Here is a 19,893-nt window from a genome sequence, read left to right on the forward strand (position 1 = left end):
ATATTTTTTTATATACATTTATGTATCTATTTACGTAGATATGTACACTGTATTTTTGTATCGCAACTTTATCCGAGCTATCCGACCGACGGTGTCACAGATTCCTAGCCTATCAACTAGATTTTTTACGTTTGTGCTGCCATCTCCTGGTAACGCTTGGAAATATTTTAAGCGCAGACGTACGTATTCGATTTCTGGCGTATCAATTGTTCGATGCATATTTCGTTGCATACATAAATCGATAAATGAATGAAAATACCTGCTAGATCGCAGCGGCTCTATGAGTAACGATCAATTTGTAAAGCACACTTAACGACATTAAGAGACTTGCGTGTTATAAACGCTACAGAGACGAATAGGGAGATCGCCTGTACAATGTTAAAAAAGTCAGCCAATAAATGCGCACTAAGAATAAAGACCTCTGGTGGCCAACGACCGAAATATACGCACGCTTCTTCTTCAACGTTCTTGGCAGGAGAAACGAGCGTATGTACGGCGTAAGGAGAAGTGTACATTCGTACCGGCACAACGACCAGTGAAGGATAAAGAAGAATAAACATAATAATTGCTTAGAAAATTAATTAGTAATTAGAAATAAATTGCTTTTTTTGTATTGAGTATAAAAGTGCCATTTCGGTGGGGGAAGTGGGACAGTAACGACAATCGGCATATCATAAGTAGTCAGATCATTAAAAAATGATCGCGAAATTGTGTCACTTCGTACGTTATCATGTTCTCTCTTGATACGAAATCCCAAAACTGGTCAGAAAAGATTTTGCTCCCCGATTTTCTCATAAAACGACGACGTTGTTACTAGAAATTTCACAAGGATTCGAATACCTTTTACGCGAGGATTGTGGACGTCGGAAGGATTTTAAATTATTAAACGCTTTGTTCATTTGCAAAATAAGATCGTTTTATTTAATTCCATTTGCAGGTTTACAATAATCTTCTATAAATTTGACTTCTTTGTTCGACCGATGGATCTGGAACAACTCTTTTCTCACAAAAGTGACGAAAATAACGTGAAAATCGTGATCATAGTAACGGGCGTAGCGTTCTATCGCTTTCTTTCGAATCTCACTATAGACTAAGCGCTTACTTTCGGGTAACTCCGTACGGCTCGGTACGAACGCACGTTTCTCCATTCGCCGTGTATGCTCCCACCAAAAGCATCGGGCGAAGAAATGTGTGTATAGTTCGGCCGTTTGACCGTTAGAGGCGGTAATTCGTGGAGCGTACCTTTGGCCAAATTTCTCTCATGCTCATTGACAACCATCCTACTCATCTTTGGACACTATCTGGCATTATCTGAATGGACTTAGTTAATTTTTGTAGCAGACGAAAAACATAACCTTTTATTTCAAGATACTCGATTGTTATTAAAAGTTCGAATGAATTAGAATAGAGGTTATTTATTGCCGTATGCATAATGGCGAATGACCGGGAGGTACTGAGAGAAATTTGGGATGGTAAAATTCCTGTTTGTTTTACGCTTGATTCCGAAGAAATATGTGAATTACAAGGACCCGACCCATTTTATCTTATGGTGCCTAGGTTAAGTTATTTCCCACTCTGCACAGATAAGGTAAATAAATAACATAAATAATATAAAAGATGTAAGTAAAGTGCTATCAATAACAATTATCTCTATAATTTTTAATTGCTCCATTTTCCACATTTTTTTTATTAGATACGAAAACATTTTATAAGACATATACAAAGTGACAGTAAGCAGGAGCACGAGATGTGGTTAGAATTTAATGGTATCCCCCTAAAGTGGCACTATCCGATTGGTGTTCTTTTGGATATCTATTCCAACGACGTTGAATTACCTTGGAATATCGTCGTTCATTTTGATAGGTTCCCAGAAAATGTGCTGATGCACTGTCAAAATAAGTGAGTATATCTGCAAATAGTCGAATATCTGTTTCTAATAAGATACTCGATTTGACGAGACGTTTAAATTTCAATTATAGAGAAGTAGTGGAAGCGTATTTTCTCTCCTGTGTAAAGGAAGCAGATGTATTAAAGCACAGAAGCCAGGTTGTATCCAGTATGCAAAAGAAAGATCACAATCAATTATGGTCTGGTTTACTCAACGATAAGTTCGATCAATTCTGGTCTGTAAATCGAAAACTTATGGAGGCCAGTAACACGGAGGAAGGTTTTAAGTATATACCATTTCGATGTTATACGAGCGAGGACAAATACGTACAAAAACTTGTAAAACCTGTAAACGAGGAAGGCCAAAGGAAGACGTTAAGGCATTTGCTGAACGAAGTATTCCCAGACAATGAAAATGGTAAATATTTTGTTTGTTTGTGAATATTTTATGAGTTATATGTATCGTTTTTCTTGTATAGTTACAGTGTTCACTCATGGTATTAGCCCACCTTTGGAAACACCCCTCCAATGGATGTCAGAACACATGAGCTATCCTGACAATTTTTTACATTTGATCGTGACATCATAACCCACAATGAAACAGCCAATTGACTAATTATCGATGAAATCGTGAGTTAAGTGCTGTTTTCTCTCACCAGTATTACTGGTATTTTAATCAAGATCGCTTTACCACGGGTCTTTTTAATGTTATGTGCTTTGTCGTATATTTATTTTATACGAAATCATAACTGACCCTCTAATTTTTCCTGGATGATATCGGTTAAACGCAAAGCTGTTACTGTTGCTTATATTCTTGTAACGCACGAACATACTCAAACTCTGTCGTAATGGCAACGTTGGACTTGTGCTAAAATCGAATCGATATTGGACCATGTTTATTACAGATCGATCGGATTGTAATTCAATTCGCAATATTGTACCCGGAAGGAAATATATTGTATAAATATAATTATATAAATATTTAAAGAATCATTTATGTATATAAACGTATTAATTACGATTGTATTGGATATCGTATAAAATCAATGTGAATATCATAGGTAGGAAATGAAACGAAAATTGATTGCTACCTTACTTGAAAAAGAGGGAAGTGAAGGGAGCGAAAACATTAAAGACACTAAACTATAAAATAGAGACATGGTCGTTTAATTTACAATCGAGAACCATAATTGTGTTATAAATTAGTTTATTGCACAGCTATCTCGAGGCTTTCGATATATCCTTAATATTTGCGAGGATACGGTACTATCGTTACGAGTTGCCAAAGAGCCGACTGGTCTCCGCACAATAACAGGCTGGTTTCCGTAGCTACTATATTCCATGGTTCTGCGACTCGTCCCAAAGGTTAAATAGTTAACAAGTTCCTTTTTACTTTGTTGCTCCTGAAATGTAGAGATTTACGAGACATTGAAATAATTATTACTCGGAACAATGTACAAAACCATATACAATGTGTTCTTAAAATACAATTTATGTATTAAGACGATTCTAAGTTGAAATAGAAGATTAATAAAATGTTGTTTCTATATTTAATTACAATTTAAATATGACGTTTTCAATTGGTAGACCTGTGCGTCGTAAATAAATAATTACTTTAAATATAATCAGAGCAGCGTCTTGGTATCTCTTGTGAATCTCTTCCTTGGTCACTACGGCCTTCACTTCGGGCGATTCATAGCGCTCCGTCATTTACAACTCTTTTTTTCAATGGTCTTTGTATAGGAAACCTGTAACACGTATCGATTTACAAATTACGATATACAAATGGGATCGGCGATTGAACGACAATCATTGAATGACAATCATCATAAAATGTCCTGTGTTTAACGAACCAGCGAAATCATCGATCGAAAGAACTGTACGATCTGTCTCTCGAAAATTATTGTCTACCAAAGGAGAAGAGAGATAAAAGACAGTGGGGAAAAGAGGCATGTTCCGAGGAGAACGAGAGAACGAAAACAAGCAGGAGAAACGATGGAGAGAAGGCACACGTTCGTCTAGGGTAAAAATAAACTCAGGCTGGACTTTCACAACGCAGTAAACGCTGTCTTCCAACTATTTTCAGAATTAATATTCTCTACTTTTTTCTCCTCCTCTTTTTGATTAGCTACGCAATCTGGTCTTTTCTTTTTCCGTTTCTTGAGAGAGATTTTCTCTTTTTCCCTCCTTCAGCACTAAATTATTGTTCAATCAAAATGATAATGGTTGAATGTTTCTGCTACGTTTTTTCTCTTTAACGTCTACGTCTAACAGATGACTCTACTATGATTCTAATCGAGTTTGAGAACATGCAATCTATATACCGGTAAATTGAACACGATGCCCAGCTTTTTCAAACAACTTTGTTGTACGGACGATGGTTGATAAAATACGGTCCAGGTCGGCGGTTTCTAAAGTCGCTGACAATTTATAAGCAAGCACTGTCTGATGGTATCGGCGGACGGACAAGAAGTACACGGTAAGAATAATCAGCGAAACTTGAGACTTTGTCGTCACGCTGATCTTTAACTCGCAAACAGAGAAGACACGTTATTCGTCTATTGGAATGAAGCCAGAAACTTTTTGGTATCCCTTTCGAACTTCCGGTTGAGAACGCCAGACGCGTGGAATCCTGTCGTGAATTTTTTAGCGTTGTAGACAGTAGCTTATTACCTTTGAATGCGAAACGATTTAGCAAAAGATACAGTGCTATGCAGTTGTACAACTTACTGAGAGGAAATTAACTGGGTCCACGCAATCGTAACTTTAATTCGAACAGATTCATTTGCAAGGTTACACGATCGAAGTAAATATGTAACGTTAGTATGAATTTTCGTGTGCATATACCACTGTACCCTTCCTAATTGCATTGTAACAGTCGGTGACATTTATTGGCGTTGATTGAAGCGTTGCATCAGTCATACTTTGATTCAAGGTCTGTTTTGCGCGCACACGGTGGCCTCAATAAAAACGAATCGCGATTTAATATTAGGAACTATCGATAAACATCGTTTATTCCTTAATACAGCCGAAATTATCGGCTAGAATGAACACCACTTACAAACAGAGTTATCGCGGATTTCATTTTCTTCCCATTTGCAATGTTAATCATGCCAAGTGATTTTAAGCTAATTACGTACCGGGAGAACGCAATATGGCCTACAATAAGAACGATAAGATATTTAATAATCTTTCAAAAAATCGTAGAGAGTAGTATCGATAAATCAGTGCAACTATGCTACCACCGTCGATAACAAAAATGCCTGGACTATACGATTGACGTTAAGAGCTTCCATAAACCTGCAGAGGGATTCAAAACTTGTTTGATCAACGTCATTCGGGACATTACAATTTTAAATAAGCTGTTAAAGTCACATTTAGATAGGAATGCAACAATTAGTACAAGTTTATCGCACGAAACTAATCGCGCTTCCGGTTTAATTATCATGTATTCCAATCCAATTATACGTCTACTCTAGAGATATATAGGAATATATGTATCGCATCACATGCATGTATGCAGCTGCCCGCGCTACATTTTTTAGCCCCTGCTACATAAGTTCAAGGAAACAGTCAATAAAAACAGCAATTCAATTTTTCTCCCCGCATTAGCCTGCTGCATTAACGGTGATTTATAAATAAACATGTAGTCTTTATATCGTAAAAAAACTCGTCGAGTTTTAAGAATGAGAAGACATTTAGCAATTTGAAAAAACAACTACGATAAGTTAAAGATCTTTTACGTCATTTATCGACACAAGTGCATAGCCGATGAACAGCAACTGCATGGCGTGCAGGCAGGCGTGCGATTGCGTGCCTAGAAAGTTTAGCGAGTACGTGTGCGATCGTCGATCCTCGGATACTACCAATCAACCACGATAACGGAAACAATGCATCGGTTGCATCGATTGCAGATCGCACGACTGTATGAGTGTGCATCCGACGTGACTACTTTCAGTATACGAATCACTAAGTTGACTTGTCCTTATCTTCGATATGACTTCAGTCCTCGTTCAAATGCGACAGAATTATTTAAAAGTATCGCGGAGAAGTGTACTTTAACGATAAATGTAACACGTGTGTAACGCCGGTATTTCAGAATATGACGAAATTTCGAACCGAATGACGTCGGCATATTGCAAGCTTGTATCGCAGTTGTAGGTTTTAAGTTGAATTTGGCGTAATTCGAGGTAGAACGTTGCAGTAGTATTTCACGAGTTTCTTCAGCGTGCGAAACGTTTCGTTAGATAAGATTACCATCTTTGCTGAAAAAGAAAAGAAGAACAATCGTTGGAACAATAGCAGGAATGATACCGATTTGCGACATTTTTCTTCGTACGAGCTTTCAACATCAAACCTCTTCAAACGACATAAGTGATTGGATTTATTTCTCACCTTATTTCTAGAGTTATTTCTCAAAATATTGGAACATTATTCGCGTTATTGTCACAAAAAAGAAAGGCATAAGGCAAAGGAAAGTTGTGGGGTCGATGAGACAAAAGTTACTTTGTAAGCCATGTCTGTTATTTCCTCGAATGCATTTCTAATTATATTCTCGTCCTCGATGTATCGATACGTCGCGTAATAAATAATGGGATGAAACAAGATCGAGATCAAAGACTGTACCGCTCCCTCGAAGTCAACTTGTAAATCGGCGTGTGTATGTATCTTTGTTCGACTCTGTCAACTTTTCTCAAATTATCAGTTTCCCGGTTATCTCGAGACGCTCAGTCTGCCACGCGTGTAAGCGCCTCTGAGAAATGTATATACATAATCAAATGCGTTTTCACAATCACGTAATCTCGTACGATTAGAATTATCTAAAGCTACAAGAAATAAAAGAAAAGGATGTACTGATTGCATTATATTTTCGATGGCGGCAAAACGTGATACAAAAACGGTTGCGAATTTGTATTCCACGATAAACACGTACTGTGGAGTCAGGGTTAAAGGGAAAGGTCGTGCCACTATAATTAAGTTGTTACGTTAAGTTGTTAATTACTTCGAAAAATGAAAATAATACACGAAGGTTTCTTTTAAAATAGTCTCTTATATTTTCTCTCAAATTCTCATAATCTACGCGTGTGTATATAATACAATATTTAATACAGTAATTTTTCTTTCTTCGAGCGTACAAAAAAAGTGAAATAAACGACAGATTCATGATGCCTGTCTCACCGTACATTAAAATCGTTCTCAAGCATTCTCTCTCCCTTTCTCTCCGAATAAATTCAGTCTCTCCCTCTCACGCTGTCGCTACGTTGTTCTCGGTGAATCACAATAGCGGATATGCTTGGTAATCGGTCGAATTTTGCCGACAAATTGAGAAATATGCGGATCGGGCGATGCGCAGTATATCGTTGCTTTCGCCGCTGTTTTTAACGTCCGCTGAGAATTTCGACCGTACAAAGAGAGGAAAAAAAAATGGATAAGCCCTCGAGGCTAGGTATCAACGATTCTACGATTATCACACTTTGAGCTGCCTCTCTTGGCGAGGGAATCCGATTCGTTCGTTTCTAGCTCTCGATCAACCCTCAGAACGAGTTCACGTTCGACTAACACAGTTTTCCATATATCATCCGGATGATTTATGATCGAATGCGAATTAAATGCCAACCGATCAGAATGACTGGAGATGTACAGTGGACGAGCGGAAGATATATATTAAAAAGGAGGGAAGAAAAAAAAAAAGAAACGAACAAAAGTATGATCTATCGAATTTATACGACATCTAGATCGATCTGGTTTATCCGATTAGAAAACAGAGAAGAGAAACAAGATGATGATTTTGACGCGTCGAATTAGCGACCAAATAAATAAAAGAATAAATGTGAATACTGATATTATTACACGCTTGGACGAGTCACCGGTGTTCTCTTTCGCGGAGCGTATCCTTGCCAACAACCCGCACGGGAACGCTTCTTTGCCGCGGAGAGGACGTAAAAATACGTGGCTCGTTCTAAGGACGCGAGACATTTTGGTCCTTGATTCTTTCTCGCGCCAGCGAAGCTATAAGGCACGAGCGATCTTTAAAAGGCACCGGGCGAGTTTTCAAGCGCTTCGTTACATACAATTTGATCATATTAAAATATAATAATTATGTATACATATACATATTTATTTATATATATATATATAAAGTCACTTTGTCTCTATCGTTCAACACTACATATATATATATATATTTCTTTACACATATAAGATACACGAGCATTATGCTTACAACGTAATTATTTCTGTGTGTGTGTGTGTGTGTGTGTATGTATGTATGGTTTGTGTATATACATCATCTCCCTGCACGTGGGTTTAAAACGTGGGGGTTCGCCCACGAAGTTTTTCTCCCCACTTCGAACCAACCGTTCGTTCTCTCCGTGTCTCCTTCCCCTCTCTTTTACTTTCTGTTCACACAGTTTGATGCACTTAAAAAATATTGCTTATACAACGCTTTATGCCTCGTTTAATAGACTCTTGTGGGCTGTGCACATGGAACACACGCGTGCGCACGTTCAAAACGCGCGCCGACATACACGCAATCACGCATTTATTTCTCGCGCTATCGAACGCGCACGCTCTCTCTCTCTCTCTCTCTCTTTCACACACACACACACACACACAACACGCGGGCGCGCATACACACACACACACTCTCTCTCTCGTCAGTCGGTTCGACAGTACGTTTATTATGTAAAACGTTGTTATGGCATTATGTAATTCATTATGGCTTAAGATTACGCTATATTTTATTGTACATTGCCACCTTGACCCTATCGGCGAACGCGGACAAGGTTAATACGGTTTCTTCTCCCACTTTGGCGATATTCGATTCTCGAGGTTTATTCTTTGCCAAAGAAATTCGTTAAAAAGATCTCAGTTAGAAAATGAATAAAAGAAAGAGATTAGCGGTACGTTTGGTAGATGAAATTCCATCTACCAATAGAGGTAGGAAACCGGAGGAATTTAGTTTCTGCTCCATGAAGGCATGAATCCAGGTAAATACCGTTGACCCGTGCGTAGCACTATCCACGAGGAACGCAAGTGCATCTTTCTGGCTGATAATACACGCGGCTATCGCAACGCGTGAGATTAGTTGCGCTTGGAACGAGCTCGATTGAGTCTGAATATTGAAACATTGACGTAACTGCTCTGTCTGCGATGGTAATTTACAAAATTGCCCTTCTTTGCCGCGACGTGCTCAATTGCCGGATCGCAGAACATTCGTGGAACGCTATTTTCGGTTTCCCATCCGAGGGAAACTTTCTCGCCGGATCGTACTCTATTTTCGCAGACCGTGGGGCACACGCTGTACGCGTAGATTATCTCGTTCCAATCGATTCGGGCAGATAGCGATCGATTATCAGACACAGAAAACGGAACGGGGCATTTCCGAGTTTTTCTTTTTTTTTCGCTTCGCGACCGACCGCTGATTCAGAAACTTTCTTCGCCGTGATAGCTCGAAGGTCGTTCGACGATAAAAATGAACGCGTTATCGACTCGAGAATCGAAATAAGCCGGCGGAATACCAAGCGGAGAACGAACGCATGAAACGATGTAAACGCGTGAATAATTTATAAGAATAATTAAGAACATTACTCTCGTGGTTTTGTACCGCGAACGAGTGCGCTAACCTAAATTAGAATCGCGACCATATTTTCTAAACACTCGATGCTATAACGACGTTGAGTCCCTGTGTGATTCTAATTTCTATATTATATGTATATCGTGTAAGGCACGCGGATTTTACGGAACGTTTTCGTGTGTGTGTCTTTTTGAAAGTCTCCCCGTACGATCAGTCTCGTATCCCGACTTGGAGTATACGTATATGTGCGATCAACGAACGAATCGTTTCGACGTAGAACATTGGATCGTCAAAATTTCATCGATCAATAGCAATAAAAATATTTACAATTACTTTATCGCAACAAATACATATTTTTAAGTTTCTCCACGCGGAATCGATTCGCCGTTTTACATTCCCTTTTTATCCTTGTCGATTTCTTAGCGGAATCGAGACACAAATTTGTACAAAATATAGCTCTATATACGACTAAGTCTACGTGTAAGTTTGCTCTAAATTGGGCGACACGTTTGTTCTAGGATCAGCGAGAAGAAAGGCACGGATGGCGGCCTCGAAGGGAAACGTGTACGGCGAATTTCTCGCGAAGTCCTTCTTCGACATTTCGTCCCTTTCCTTCTTCCTCGGGATCGCACATTCGATACAAAAATAACCACGAATGATGATGCTAGCGAGGAGATCGAGCCAAATTATTATCAAAGATGCATCGATATGTTCGAAATCCGAGTTTACTCGGCTCGATCTTCCCATACCATCCTATATACATATTTACAGAAAATTCGATCCAGGATGAAGGAAACGAGATACCTAAGGAAATAAATCGCCTGGCTGTTCGAGAGGGGAGAGAGTTCCGGAAAATTAGAGAGGAAAAACTGAGACGAAACCCTGTCGTAATACTTGCGCACCATGCGTGGCACACGGGTGCGCGTATGGAAGAAATTGTTTGAGCAATTAAACGATATTAAGAGATCGATCCTCGATTGAACGCGAAACGAGAGGAGCGGCGTCGGTTCGTGGAAAAGTCCGGTGTCGCGACACCGATCTGCTTCTACCGAGAAATCGAACCGGGCTCGAAAAAGAAAAACCGGTAGCCGTTTCCCATGGTCGATTACGAATCGAGCGTTTTCCGCGAAGGCAATTGGCGGCGAAATAAAGGCGGTTTCGTGGTGTTGCGTTGCGGAACGGCACGGTGCCGCGCGCGAGACCACGCTACCGAGTTTTCCTCATGATCGATATCATACCGAGACTGACATAATTCCGTAATTATAGCGAGCACACTCGACCTCTAAACGGCCTAGCCGATAGCCGTCGAACGAGCTAATCTCGTCGATAAAGCCGGCGCGAGAAAAAACTTCTTCGTGTGTGTACTTCTCGACGATTTTCATGGGTGGGGAGAAGGAGGGAGAGTAGAAGGGGAGAAGTGAAGAAACCTTGCGGAGGGCAGCGGGAGAAAAAAAGGCCAGATCCGAAGAAGTTGGAACATGCCGAACGAAGACGCGACCGTGTATAATCTCCTTCCATATCCCGGCTCGTCCAATGGTCGATTAAGACTTATCGTGATGTATAACGCGACACCGATGATCGAAGAAATGATAAACGCTTACGTGGCATACGACGTGTCGTAGATCACGTACCAATCGATCCTGCCCGGCTAAATCCTTTGTGGAAGGTCTTTTGCTATCCAACGAATATCTACGAATCGATTGAAACGTCCTCGATACGGATAAAATATTAACTATAATTTTTTTTTTTTGTTTCCGAATTAAATGTCATCGATAACGGTTACATTGAACGGAGATATCGGCTTTAAAAAATTGCTTTCATATCAAATATCGACTCCTTGATATTCGATTAATTTCGATGGATACTATATCCCGTCAAGATAGAACAAACCGTCGCTCCTGTTTCGCGCAATCGAGGATCAAACGTGATTTACCAATTAAGTGTAATGAGGACTCGCTGGATACCTAACAAACGCACTCCTGACCTGTGGGAACTCAGTGTACGGACTTGGGTGAGCCCTCCAGGATACCGGCAATCTCAGGCTCAGCTCGAGAGCATAGTCGTGACCCCTGCCTTCGTTCAAATTACAGATACTTTGGCAGTTGTTGTTGTTGTTGTTGTTCACGATTATACTGTGGCTACTGACTGGCGACAAGCCTCTTTGGATCGCGTGTTCCTTGATGGGTTTGGTCACAGGATTGTCCAAATACGGCTTGAATAGAATTGCGTCCTTCTTCAACGTTGGTCCCGGTGGCGGAGGCGCGGTGGACGCCGGTGGTGTTGGCACGGTGCTCGATACCGGCTCCGTCCTCGACGGAGAGGCGACGACGAGCCTCTTTGGCTTCACCAAACAGAGCGGCGTTTCCTGAGGAGGCACTTCGTGACAGGAGTTCGTCCTGATCGGGTCTTCGGCTTCCAGGCAGAGCCTCTTCGGCGACGGCAGAGTTTCGTAACAGCAGGAAAGCGTGCAGTGCTGTCTCTTAAACGCAGGGGACAATTCCTCCGAGTGCTCGGGAGCCGAGGCGATCTCCGAGGAATATTCTCGAGGCGAATAACAGTACAGTCTGGTGTGCGAGTTGGAGTAGCAAGATCCTCTTAAGGAGGTTTCCTGGTAGCACGAAGCGACCGGTGTTACGACGTGGCCGTCCATGCAACAGGCGAGATTGCAAGAAACGACGGGCTCGTTCTCGGAAGATACATCGACCGCGGCTGGATGCTGGTAGTACGGAAAATGGTGCGAAGAGGAGGAACCAACGTCGCAACAGTAAAGAGGCGGAGGCGATCGCTCGAACTCGATTTCAATTCGATCGTGCGATAAGCTCGAAACGTAGTTCGACGTCCTCAGATCTACCGGTGAGTCACCGGAAGCGGCATCCTGGATAGGGCCGAGCCGTTGTCTGGAGTTTCCACGGAGGGCGATCTCGCCTCGCAGTTCCGTCTCCTGCCCGAGCCACTTCTGTACCTGACGACGGTTTATGCCAAATTTCCTGGCGGTGGCACGTTGATTGCCCGCCACGCCGACGTCTCGATGAAAAGCGTCGAGGACGTCCAATTTGAATCGAAGGGAGAAAGATCGTCGACGAGCGAGGTCGTTGGATGAATTGTGGCCGCCGGAAGAGCAGTCGAGAGGGTCCATCTCGCTGTCGGAGCAACTTGTGCTTGATCTACCGGAGCTGACTGGTTCCTGAGGGCTCGAGGGTAAAGAGTACCCTTCTCGATCGTGTACGGGGCTTATCGGACAGGAGTCGGCGAGTGTCGAGGTAGCGGCAGGTGGTCGTTGGTAATCGACGTACGAAGACGCGACAACGGCTTCTCTTCCTTCTTCCACGATCGGTGCTGCGACATCCTCCTCCAGCTGGATCTCTTCCTTGACCATCGCCCTACCGATTTCCGGTTCTTCAGCGATGTTCTCCGTTTCCTTCTCTGCGTGGATACGAACCGCGGTGGTCGTCGTTTCCCTGGACTCTCTCTGGTGTTGCTGCTGCGCCGATCGGTGGTGCAGGGACGGGATTGGCTTCTCGGAATCCAACGTTGGTGACGCGTGTGCGTGTGCGTGTTCGTGGACGTGCACGTGCAAGCATGGACTCGCGGAGGCCCGTGGGGAATCCAAGTGAACGGACGTGGTGGAGCTGGAGCTAGAGTTGGAACCGGTGCCGTTGGCTGGATACGAAATGGGCGAGAGAGGGACCCTCGAGACACCGGGGGAACTCGTCGACTCGCACGGCCCTGGCGTCGCCGCCGAGTCTGGGCTCGCTCGTTCCGTCTTTATCATCGACGGCGCTAGCAGCGATCCGTACGACGGCGGTGACGATGATTTCCCGTCCATCGACGACGACGAATCCACGTCCCCGTAATTTTGCTGAGATCGATGATGATGATGATGAGTAGCACTAGGTGTCGAAGAACGATGTCGATGTAACGACGATGTGGCGATCGCAATCTCGTTGCTAGCCTCGTTAGCACCGTATCGGTGATGTTCCTGATGAACAGGTACTCGATACGCCGTCAGAGTCTGATACACTTTCGCTTCGTTTCGACCGTCAATAGAATTTTCGTGTTCTCGTTGGCCGTCCGAATTTAGAACGTAGTAGGTGGATTCCTGATCTGCGCGTGTCTCTGAGTAACCGTGAACGTCCACCGTTACCTGTACTCGATCCTCCGTTTCCCGACAAGAATGATGCTGCTCGGAATTGCTGCCGGAATATTCTTGATATCCGAGACGAACGGGCAAAACCGGCGCCGTCGCCGTTCCAGATTGGGAAGCATATTGGGGCGAAGAGGGTGAACCACCATGAGGAGGATGAGAAAGAAGAGGTGGGGGCCCTTGCTGTGTAGCCAGCTCGTCGCCGTGCAGTCTGGCGAGGCTGAGGTTCAAGGCCGGCGCTGCTGGAGTCACGGCAGGCCCCGTGGCTTCCGTCACGGTACCGTCCGGCTTGGAAACACCCACGGGAGAGATCGCCGTTGTCGAGACCACTCCACCACTGGTATTTCCAGTCTCGGCACAACTGTTTCTCAAATTATCCTCGCACTGCAGCCATTTCTGTATTTGGCGTCGATGAATCCCGTACTTCCTCGCGGTGGCACGCTGATTTCCACGACAGTCGATGTCGTTTCTGTACGAATCGAGAACCTTGAGCTTGAAGGCCGGAGCAAATATCCGTCTGCTTCCCATCACACCGACCGATTTCCTCGCATTCTGTTGCTGCTGATGTTGATGCACTGATTGCTGTTGTTGCTGTTTTTGATGCACCATTTTCACTGCTGTGTTTCCCTCACCGAGCACTTCGCTTACTCCATGAGCCATAACGCGTGTTATATTTCACGAACCGAACTCCTTCGCAGCGTGACGATGACCGTCACGTCGAACACGAGAACGAGAACACGACGATGAGCTTCGAAACCGGGCACTGCCAACGACGCACGGGGGTACCTTAACGCGTAACATTGCACGAAGTGGCCTGGCCGCGCCGCGCACGGAGTTCCTTTTAGGTCTTGGTAGATGCCGTAACTAATTTTCATCCCCACCACCGGCGACGAATGCGGCTGCTTCCCACTGAAACGATCTTTCCCTTCCCCTCCCTCGTCCCAAGCTCGCGCTCTCGCTCGCTCACCCCTTGCCGCGCGTCTCCCTTCTCATTGCCGCACTCTCGGTCTCTCACCGTACTACCCCCACTCCCGCATCGACCGTACTCTCGCGCTTTCTCTCTCTTTCCTACCACCGATCCATTCTCTGTCCTTTACTCTCCGTATTCAGTAAGCGCCCCTCGACGTCCCGCATCCCACTCGAGTAGCACAGGCGCTAGTCCACCGCCGTCGGCCACCAGTCATTCTTCTTTCTTTGCGCCACCGACCTAACCTCCACCAACTTCTCTCTTTCTACGGCTCTCGTCATCCTGCCTGACTGCCCGCACCCGTAGGCGCCCCACCCGCCCCTCCCCCCCGTCGCACCCTCTCGCCTTTCTCTCCTCCCTTTCACACCTCAGCTCCGTAAAACTCCGCCATTTTGTGTGCTCACTTCCGTTAATGACGCGCGCGGGAAACGTCACGCCAGCGTGACGACGCTCTCGGCGCCATGTTGTCTGCCGTACTCGTCTGACTGCCTGCCTGCCTGCTTGCCTGCTTGCCTGCCTGCCTGCCTGCCTCTGCCGTTCGCTCGCCCGCTCGCTCACTCGCTCGTTGCTTACCAACTCTCGGCTCGCACTAGCCAGCATGGAGCCGTGATTTTTGTTCGCCTTTCTCCTAGTGCGACTCGATCATATCTTTTCTCGGCACTCGCTATACTGGCATATGCTACGCAGAATCTTTTCCAATGTCCGTGAATTGCGATCGAATCGATTCGAATCGAATTAAAGCGTCAAAAGAATTGTGGACGCGCGACTCGACTCGACTCGACCCGACGAGCTACGATGTTTTCTCGCGCGGCTGAGATTAGGCGTGTTATCTAGGTTAAATCGTTGAAGACCTACGTCAGACTTCGCATACGGTACGATTCTTGAAAGTTTGCCGTACCGAGCGCCAACACAGCGACCGTCGTCTAGGAAGTTTTATTGGCATCGAATAAGGGGAAAGGCCGGTGAGGCAAGGGGATTTTGCCTTCCAGGAAAAATGCTTGTGGCCGTGTCAGCTTTGCCAGGTAGTGGTAGGTCTCGTTAGGGTTGAAGTACCGTTCCCATTATAATCCCGGTAGGGTAATGTGATCTGTATTGTTCTTTCCTGGTTATTACCAGCATTCTACCGACTTACCGTTACCAGTCACTACGGTGGCTATTCATAGTTTTCGTCGCATTCTTATTTTTCGTTTCTCGAATGCTCGTCCTATTCACTTCTTGGTTATCACTGAATGAGATTTCGAAGCGTGCATACGGATCACACGTTCCTCGCATATACGTAGTGGAATGAGATCATGTTGTTTTTGTGGCGTGAGCCGACAGTTAATATGTTTAGCTTTACGCGCGGTTGCCATGTCGCTGAGCCGCACGTAGGCCGCAACGTATACGGACGCGGAGAGACCTGCAAGCAATGACGCAAGCCTCGTGTTAGTATATATGTACTTTGGAGAAACAGGAGTGAGAGAGACGGGCCTTGTAGAAAGAAACGAACCGAGGCCTCGTAAATTTCCACGATTCGCGCCACTAGCAGAAACTGAGACTCGACCGATCCTCCTGTCGTTCCACGAAGGAGCACCCTACTGCGTTTCTAAGAATCTGCCTGCTTATTCTCGCTCCGTCGATCATTCCAACTCCGAACCGCTTCTAAATACATCTGACAATCATTAACATCGCGACGAGAGGAACGTGCCTCCTGAAGCGATACGACCTTCGCATAGTTTCGCGAGCGTGTCTCATCTTTTTGGTATTTTATGCTTGTCGTTCAAATCACGAGATCGTATCTTCTTTCCTTTTTTACCGAACTCAATGTTGTTTTCCTCTATCATCGGACGTCTCATGATCGTAGTCGAGCTCTGGGTCTATGGAAAAGAAACGAGAGCAGAGCCGATCGTGGAATAATATCGGTAAGAGGCATAGCAGTAGCAGACCGACAGTCGCCTAAGTACGCCACGATGGCTGGCACGTTCATCGGATTTGTCCTTGGGGCCGAAGGTAGGTGCAGCTCGAAGTCCGAGGACGTGGCAACGCAGCGGCCAGGCTCCCCCTCCTTTGTCCGCCGGCCGGTCTTGCCAGACAGGGTGTCGCCAGCTCGGTCGGCCTGGCCGTCCGGGTTGCTACGAGGGGAGAGGGGAAACGAACAACCCGATGGTGTAAAGGGGCAGGGGGATTCTGTGGGTTAGTGTCTGTATAAGCGTGTGACGGAGCAAGCATTAGGGGGAAGGAGCACGTTTATGAGAGGGAATCGTTCCGAACAGATTACACAGGCGAAACGGAGAAGACCGAGTATAGGAAGGAGAAGGAAGGAAAGAGGGATCTTGTAGTTCGTAAGGTCGAACGTGTGTGCGTGTTATACGATCGGTCGTGGACCTACATTCACGCGGGTAGCCATGTTTGAAAACTCGCGTCCCGCTGGAATGTAGCCTGCAGGGGCCCCATCGTTGATTCCTCCCTTCCTCTCCTTCCTCAACGTCACCCTACGCGATTCCCCGGTTCAAAGCTCGACGACGATGCTCGAACGCCTACCTTCCTCAGCACTGGTCCTCCTGGGGCCCTCTTTTCTCTCTCTCCCTCTTTGCCTTTCTATGGTTTCCTCTTCTATCTGCCCATCCTCTCGCTCTTCTCGTCTCTGCGGCGTTCCATGCTTGGCGCCCCAAATGGTCGCGTAACCAGAGACGCGCCTCTGGCCTGGCCTGGCCTGGCTTGGCCTGGTCGCGCCAGACTTCTCGGCGCCCAAATGATGTACGCCGACCATTCTCTTTCCCTCTTTCTCCCCCATGTTCGTTTGCTTCGGTTTCGTAGCCTTCGCTTTCCTTGCTCTCTTTTCACGCATTTGTACTTGTGCGCGTGTGTATATGTGTGTGTGTGTGTGCGCGTGCGTGTGTGTGCGTGTGTGTGCGCGCGCTCGCGCGCGACAGTCAAAGGACAGAGTCACCGGATTGAAAGTAAGAGTAAGCGAGATAAGACGCTTCTATTTACCATTGCTCCGACTTGCGACACCTCACCTTTGAGTTCTGTGTACCATACTATACTCATATAGCCCTTACCTACCTTACTTGCGGGGCAAAAGTCACGTGAGAATACCAGCGTAAAAGAAAAGGGCGTACCGGTTGCAATTCCTTGCAAAAAACGCATTAGACAGTTCTCTCCGTTATCTTTGTCTGCGTTACACGCGTATAGAGGCATCGTTCAAGGCTTCTTGGCAAACACGAGACAAACAGTCGCCTATGATACTTATTTTGCTCGGACGATTGATCGAATCCTGTCTGAGGCTGCACTGTCCAAGTTTTCGTATAATTGGCTTCTGTCCAGTACGTAATATCACTTCGCTGTGTATACGTATACGTTTCGAACGAGCCTCTGTCAAGCAACGCTTTGTTCCTTCATTCAACTAATTATACCTTCGTTTGTCTTCGTTTTTGGGCCTTATGATCGGAGTTGGAGAAAAGAAGTATCAACTCCGTATACTCTACATCGTGTAGTATAACGAATAATTGTAGACAATTTAGGACGATAATACGTATGTAAGTTCTTTTGTCCAGAATGAAGAGCGACACTTGCTAAAATTGCAGGTCCGAGTTTATAACCTGAGTTTATTTACGTACATGCTAACTGGGAGAGCGCCACACGTGCACCAGCACATACAGTTCCATTGCTACGTGTTGGTGTTTGCGTTGTATACGTTATTCTACGTGCATATGTGTGAACGCTTGTGTATTTTAAATCTAGTCGCATAGATGAACCGTAACAGATTGTGTGTCCGTAAGAATTTCTAATCACAGCGGGGTTTCGATGCAAAATTTCGAAGCTTGAACAATTCGTAACGAAATGAATTTAGTGCATCAGGGAACGAAACATGTCGCCTCGTACCTTGACAGATAAAAGCAGCCCTGATTATTATCTATACGTATACGTAGGTTAAGCGTCACAGTTGGTCGCATCGCTCGTTTGCCCACGTACGAATGCAGAAATATACCTTCTCCGTGGGCGGTCACACGATGGCGCCTACTCGCGCATACCTGCGCATACCTGTGTGAGCCCGAGGCTAACCTCGCAAACTCTCGTTTCATCGAGATTCTTCGATTCGTTCCTTTGCACAATCCACTCGCTTTCTTTCGTGTTATCGCCAAGACAAAGAAGGATGGAATAAAAGAACAAAAAGACAACAACGCGTAGAAAGAAACGTTATCGAGAACGAACGCAAGGATCGAAGTGCACACGAGTAAGTGAAATACAATAACGCCCACATTTGCAACTATACGAGAAACGTACACATGCTAACCTTTATCTTATCATTGGCGAAGGCGTATCGAGGTTGACGAGGTTGCCATGCGTTTGCTTTTGATACGACGATGAAAGACAACGACGATGCGGATGACCACAATTCGAAACGATTACTAGCATCTTTCGTATTTGGTTTTCGCGAAAACCTTGAATTCGAACACGGGGATCGTTACGGGTGTAGTCTCCCTCTGACCTCGATGGTTACCGCCTCGCGATTTGCTTTATCGACCGAGCGGTAAAAAATTAAAGGATTAAAAGCCACGTATTATCCGTTATTTGCTTTATCGACGTTTGAATGCTACTTTTGATCCTATTTTTCATTCAATTCTTTTCTCACTTTTTTGATTTAATGATATTATCGATTCATTTATTTTCTTGCGGTGTTTACATATCAATGTATAGTAGGGTTTTTTTAATCACACTAAACTTTTTAAGACCGCTCATGTTGCTTCAGCGCTTTCAAATGTACTTTTAATCCTCAAATTAGATTAACCATGAAGTTAAATGTGGCCAATGATATTCGTTCGCCGTTCAAATGATTCAGTCGTTTCATTGGTATTGCAAAATCTCTTTTAACGAGCAGCTGAAAATATCTATCGTTTAGATAACCGCTGTCTTCGAGGGTCGAGAGCAGTTAAGCTCGTTAAATTTGTTATCGATTAATGCTAGCCTTTGAAACCTCATTAAAACATGACTCGTCATCGATATGCAGTTCTGCGGAACGTCTACAATACACCGGATACGTTGAAATTTACACGTCGATTACAATTTGTTCTCGATTAAGGATAAATATGTTTTTCATTTAATTCATTCGACGCGAATTTTAAAAATTCGATCGATCGATTTACGTTAACGTTACAGAGAAGATTTAAAAATATGTTTTCGATGGATGCAATTGCAGTCTATTTTTAGACAAAAATTCCGTAATTATTTTTATCTAGAGTCAACTGACTATTCATCGACAGCAACCGTATCAAGTGATTCATATTATTACTTGTCGCAATAATAAACTCACACACGTGCATCTTTAGTACGTGCTTC

General features: G+C 44.5%; 3 protein-coding genes across 10 annotated transcripts; 1 reads left to right on the forward strand and 2 right to left on the reverse strand.

Annotated features, from left to right (window-relative positions):
* Positions 1-1,197: 1,197 nt before the first annotated feature.
* Positions 1,198-3,042, forward strand: Atg5 (autophagy protein 5). Its single transcript, XM_033329271.2, has 4 exons — positions 1,198-1,588; positions 1,694-1,899; positions 1,980-2,305; positions 2,367-3,042. The coding sequence occupies exons 1-4, from the start codon at positions 1,433-1,435 to the stop codon at positions 2,474-2,476; spliced, it is 798 nt and encodes a 265-aa protein (XP_033185162.1). The 5' UTR covers positions 1,198-1,432; the 3' UTR covers positions 2,477-3,042.
* LOC117154343 (uncharacterized) lies at positions 3,034-18,932 on the reverse strand. Of its 8 annotated transcripts, XM_033329272.2 has the most exons (4): positions 4,618-4,736; positions 4,212-4,519; positions 3,502-3,635; positions 3,034-3,290 (listed from the first exon to the last, which is right to left on the reverse strand). In XM_033329272.2, the coding sequence occupies exons 3-4, from the start codon at positions 3,595-3,597 to the stop codon at positions 3,090-3,092; spliced, it is 297 nt and encodes a 98-aa protein (XP_033185163.1). In that variant the 5' UTR covers positions 3,598-3,635; positions 4,212-4,519; positions 4,618-4,736; the 3' UTR covers positions 3,034-3,089. The 8 variants fall into 8 exon arrangements, with proteins under 8 accessions (XP_033185163.1, XP_033185165.1, XP_033185170.1 ...); XM_033329274.2 differs by lacking the exons at positions 4,212-4,519; positions 4,618-4,736 and adding an exon at positions 18,851-18,932; XM_033329279.2 differs by lacking the exons at positions 4,212-4,519; positions 4,618-4,736 and adding an exon at positions 5,028-5,046.
* On the reverse strand, positions 6,918-14,857 carry LOC117154339 (uncharacterized). Its single transcript, XM_033329267.2, has one exon. The coding sequence runs from the start codon at positions 14,265-14,267 to the stop codon at positions 11,400-11,402; it is 2,868 nt and encodes a 955-aa protein (XP_033185158.1). The 5' UTR covers positions 14,268-14,857; the 3' UTR covers positions 6,918-11,399.
* Positions 18,933-19,893: the final 961 nt, after the last annotated feature.

Source organism: Bombus vancouverensis, chromosome 3 (genome assembly GCF_051014615.1).
Source record: "Bombus vancouverensis nearcticus chromosome 3, iyBomVanc1_principal, whole genome shotgun sequence".
Taxonomy (NCBI): Eukaryota; Metazoa; Arthropoda; class Insecta; order Hymenoptera; family Apidae; genus Bombus; species Bombus vancouverensis.